A 5,599-nucleotide genomic window follows, 5' to 3' on the forward strand; every position below is an offset into this window, starting at 1 on the left:
TACGTATCTTTTTATTTCTCCTTCACAATTATTTTTCTAAGGAGTAATTTTTAATCTCAAGCCAAATATTAAAGAAATTTTCTGAAAAATATATTTTTCATTCACCAACCAAACATTAAAAAATATTTTATACTCACCAATCAAAAAATAAGTTAGAAATCCACTTATTTTTCAAGAAGACATTTTCCTTTATACCAAACACACCCTAAATAAATGTCATGGTATTTTAATACTACTATTTAGTTACTTACTACTGTGATATAAATGGAGAATTATGGATGGTTGAACAAATAGTAGTAACTCGACGACTTTTGGACAGTTGATCCACAACTTTGCTTATATAAGTAGCAGAGCGACGGGGCAAAGGCACTGAAATTGTATTGTATATAGTATGGACCATGAGCAACCTTCAGATGTATGTGACCTAATGCCTTGTAAATTGAAGTGGTCTCAACTGACGTCCATTGACGATTCCTGGGTATTTTGGAGCACAAAACAGAACGACGAGTTGGACTACCAGCAATCCATTATTAAGTCCATCAATTGTGAGTGAGTCTGTTGTGAATATTTTCCAAATTTTGTTTAGCACTAATCTTATCATCTTTTTGATTCAGCTTATTCTGTCGTTTCCATCTGTCCAACTGAGAAATCGAGGATCCAATCTGTTATGGAGAAAATGTCGACTTCAAATATTTCTCTGTTTCAATTCTGGGCACCCATCAAGGTCAATGGATCTACTTTCCTGTCCACTGCGGATCAACCATTTGTTTTCTATAAGAAACTTGATAAGAGGCTCTCTTCATACAGGAAGCTCTGTTTAGATACTTTGATTCCCATTGACAACGAAATTCCATTTGGTCCCCCTGCACGAGTTTTCTCAAAACTCTTGCCAGAATATAACCCTGACGTCTCAAGCTACTCCCCTGCAGAGTTTCCACTGCCTCAAACTGCAATTCCCTTGGATTCTTATTGTGCATTTCCAGTGTTCAACATTCATGATCAGCAGTGCCTTGGTGTATTTGAGATTGTATCTACACTACCAGATTTCCGTCGTCTCAACATTATTAAGGTATTTGCTCAACGACATTGGTTATTCACTTTTGTTTATATTCCTTTTGAACAATTCCATAATCCTTGTTTAATTTTCCATAATAGGGGTTGAATTTCGAACCAGTTGGGTTCTACATTCCTTACTCAATAAACAAACTTTTTGAACCTCCAGAGGTAAGGTATTGCTGCCTATTTTATTTTGGCGAAACTAAACAAAATAAATTAAAGTAAGAAAAAAGAGATCAGTCCCACTAATTTCATAACTTATCTTATCATTTTTATAGCCGCTGTTTTGTGATATAAAGGACGGGATATCTAGGATCCGTAAAGATAGGCGGATTCCCTTTGCACAAATTTGGATTCCTTTTTCCCAATCTGCCTCTTCGAAAGTCTTGTATCGTGCTGCTGCCTCCACATATGAATATTTCAGTTTAATGTATCATGAATTTGAATATGCTTCTAAGGTCTATTTTATTAAGAGCGGTGAGGCATTGGTGGGGAGGGCATTTGCATCCCAAGGTTCATGCTTTTGCAAAGATGTTACTCTATTAAGCATCGAAGAGTACCCTTTGGTGCCTGGTGCACGAAAAGCTAGATTCACTCAGAGTTTTGCAATTTGTTTGCAAAGTAGATGCTCCCCCAATATTGTTTGCGTAGTTGAGTACTTTCTGCCACGACGCAAAATGGCTGTTAGAGATACAAAGACTTTCTTAAACATGCTTTTAACCACAATGAAAGAACAACTTCCAGGTTTCACAGTTGCTTCTGGAAATGAACTAGGGCAGAGGATGCTTGTTGAAGTTGTTAAAGTTTCCCCGAGTGATGAACTTGACTCCTTTGAAATTGGCCAAACTCTGCCGAGTGTTCAAGCACTTCAGGATGGAGGAGAAACAACAGAAATTGATTCTTTCTGTCAACAGTCAAATTTACAGAACAGGGAGAATAATGTTGCTGCTGCACTACTAGTTCCTTCTTGTTCATCAGACAAGCGTGACTCACTCAACTGTGAAGGGACAGTGGAAGTTGATCCGTCACTGCCTCATCCAATAGAGGAAGCTGTGACAAACAGAGGAACCGTTAACATGGATGTAGCACATGATGACCACATTGAGGATACAACTGAAATAATGCAACTTGATTCACACTTTGAGCAACCAAATTTAGAGACTAATTCTTCAGGAAATGCAACAACTAACAACGAGATAATTCATTCGCATAAGAAAAACGCAATACAAAGGATAGAAAAAGATCATGGGATTACTTGCAAGATTCTGGAGCAGCATTATGGCATGACTCTTGAAGGTACTGCGACAGATTTTAGCGCATCTGAAATGATTTATGCATAGGTTCACTGAAATCCCTTTTGTGGACTTCATTTATTGCAGTTAGTCGAGCAACACTGAAACGAATATGTAGAGAAAATGAAATCGCTAGATGGCCACATCATAAGACTAGAAAGGTTAATGTCCATGTTAGCCAAGGCGCATCTTTTCAAGGTGCTGAACCATATGTGGTCGATCAACAATGTCCTGCTCTTTCCCAAGAAAAAGGCACAGATTATTTGGGTCACAAAATATCTCCTGCATCAGGAAAACCTTGTGATAGTGTGATGACTTTAAAGGTTACATATAGAGGTGATATCATAAAGTTTCAACTCCCCTTTTCATCTACGAGGGTAGAATTGGAGGGGGAAGTGGAAAAGAGGCTTAAGATATCACTTGAAAGGTTTTCAATAAAGTATCAAGATGAAGATGACGATTGGATATTGATAACTACTGATTCAGATTTGAGGGATGGGATGCATTCACTAAGATTGTTGGGAAGGACTACTATGAGATTACTGGTTACCTCAGAAGCTGACTCATGAAGGATTTTCCGAAAGTGATGTTATCTTTTGGTGATATGGTGTTTGTCTCTTTCCTGAGGTGTTGTGACATGTCTTTATGCTCAGTGAACCAAGGTGTAATGCTGTTACGAATGGGGAACTGTCAAATTACGAAAGATGCCTATATATAGAAGAGGAAAATAATGAGTTATGTCATTTTCTTTTCATTAGCTATTTTGTATTTTCTGTTTGTTGTTTGATTACATGAACAACCTGTTCGTAAGTTCCTTTGATGATCAATACAGAGCTTAATTTGTTACATTATTGTTCCTACTTCATGCCTCTCTGCCCTGTTACCATGTTCAATTCTGAGTTCAACACCCTCTTTGAATCGGTGAAGGTGATGATGCAAGAGAGTCATTCTAGTATGGGCTCTTCCATTTGCAGTATGCCGTCACCATTGCAGGAAGAGATGAAGTTGTAATTTTTTCTTCACGTAATTATTTATTTTTAAGCTCTCCTTTCATATAGGCTCTAAAATTTTATGGTTATTACTTATTACTAGCATTTTAGTTTTATATTTTGTGCATTTAGATTGTAAAATCTCATTTCCTTTTGACAGAAATAAATGTTTTAAACCATATGTAGGCACTAATTTATGCACATTTGCTTTATTTATCTATAATAATTTTCTTTATATTTATAAGAAAAAAATTCATGACATCTTCACTATTTCAATCAGAAATACTTCGTTTGTTTTAATCACCCATAACCAAGAGTGACTCTTCATTAGAAAATGCAGCTTTACTGTAGTGAACAAAATTCAGATTTTTTGTGTCTTATAGATTCTTATATAGAAACTGAGAATTACACAATGTTTTGAGCATATTTTGTTGTTTCTAAATAATTTTCTTTGAAAAAAAATCGTATATGGGTTGTGTACCAAAGAGCTGAACCACTGCTTGTTCAATCACAAATTGTACTCTGACCCAATTTATATGACTTGCTTTTTTTTTTAAATCAATTTAAAAAAAATGACACATATCTTTATTTAATACTCCCCCAGCCCATAAAATAGTTATTTCATAGTACTTGATCACTTACTAAATCAGGATAGAGTTAATTAATATTTTTCTATTTTATCCCACAATTGATGGGGTCTTTATTTAATACTCCCTCTGTCCCATAAAATAGTTATTCCATATTACTTATCACTTACTAAATCAGGATAGAATTAATTAATTATTTTATCCTTGCGGTGTTTTGGTTTGTAGACTTGACGCATTACGTTTTTTTTAAAAATAAAATAAAATAATTACAGTTTTTTTTTTTTTGGTAACAACTGTAAAAAGATTACCATACCATCAAAACCAGTACAAATAAAGAGTACCTATACCTTGTAACAGGATTAGGCCTCCTACATAGCAAAAAACTTAATTACAAAGTAAAAATTGAACAAAACTCCTACAACTCTGTGTTTTCTTTGAACTACTAAGAAATTGTAATCTCTCTGTAATCTCCTTTTTTATCTGTGTTGCCGCCTCCTTTGTATGTACAGATTTGCCTTTAAACTTTTTCGAATTCCTGGCTCTCCATATGTGATATACGATTGCTCCACAAGTAGCCGCAATAGTCTCCTTCTTAACTTTCTTCCAGTGCTTCAACATTATTCTTTCCAGTGTCTGCTTGATCCCATTGTTTTGCAATGCTATTCCTGTCCATTGTTCCACCTCTTTCCATATAGCCTGTGCCCACTCACACTTCACCAATAAGTGCAGTGTAGTCTCCATGACCTTCTTATCACAAAGGCAGCAATCAGTGTCCTCAACCTGAATGTGTAATTTCAGTTTCCTCTCCTGCGTGAGTAATCTTCCTTGTACAGCCAACCACATTATGAATCTATGTTTAGGTAGAGCCCTAGATGTCCACACTAGCTCAGCAGTTCTCATACGTGGTTGTTGGCCAATTAGTGCTAAGTAACTGCTAGTGATGGAATATTTTCCAGTTTGTGTGAGCATATATCTTCCTTGGTTATACCAACCCTGCATTTGGACCTTGATTGCATTTAGCTTCCTCCAATACCAGCTACAATCTACAGGTGTTCTATGATTCCATATTGTTGCTCCATCTTTCATATATATCTGCATTTGGAGCTTGATTGCATTTAGCTTCCTCCAATACCAGCTACAATCTACAGGTGCTCTATGATTCCATATTGATAGAAATTTTGAAAAACTGTGTAAATGACACGCAGTAGCATTATTGAGAACAAGAAACTGAAAGGGTGTTGTGAATGGCCTATGTTCTGGTTTGTTTGTTTACTTAAAGCGAGGATAAAGAGCCTCAGTGTGTAATGCTGCCTGTTTCTCCAGATTAGCATCTATAAAGGGAAATATCTAAGAACATTTTGAAGGATCCGACATGGGTGCGGCAACATTGAGAGTCCGAGCAACTTAGGTTGTTACAGAGGTGTTGCCATATGATTACTATGTTTCAGACATTTGTGCTCTTCTTTCCACAGACTCAGATTATTTGGTTGAGACTGGATTTGTGCTGTCACGAGCCTGTATATCACATTCATCAATTCTTACAGTGAATTTGTATCCTGCTTTGGTGCTACCTTTCTACAATCTGCAGAGAACATATTCTTATTCTCTTGAGACTGATTGAGATCCCTTCTTCTTTGTGAATCAATTTTCTTTCATCATTTCAGGTCACTTTAGA

At 36.2% G+C, this 5,599-nt stretch overlaps 1 protein-coding gene across 1 annotated transcript; it reads left to right on the forward strand.

The window, feature by feature from the left end:
* Positions 1-230: 230 nt before the first annotated feature.
* On the forward strand, positions 231-3,196 carry LOC107059198 (protein NLP7-like). The gene is made up of 4 exons (XM_015305677.1): positions 231-545; positions 615-1,069; positions 1,156-1,224; positions 1,335-3,196. Exons 1-4 carry the CDS (start codon positions 392-394, stop codon positions 2,394-2,396), a joined length of 1,740 nt encoding a protein of 579 aa, XP_015161163.1. The 5' UTR covers positions 231-391; the 3' UTR covers positions 2,397-3,196.
* The last annotated feature ends 2,403 nt before the right edge of the window (positions 3,197-5,599 follow it).

Source organism: Solanum tuberosum, unplaced genomic scaffold (genome assembly GCF_000226075.1).
Source record: "Solanum tuberosum cultivar DM 1-3 516 R44 unplaced genomic scaffold, SolTub_3.0 scf00862, whole genome shotgun sequence".
Classification (NCBI taxonomy): Eukaryota; Viridiplantae; Streptophyta; class Magnoliopsida; order Solanales; family Solanaceae; genus Solanum; species Solanum tuberosum.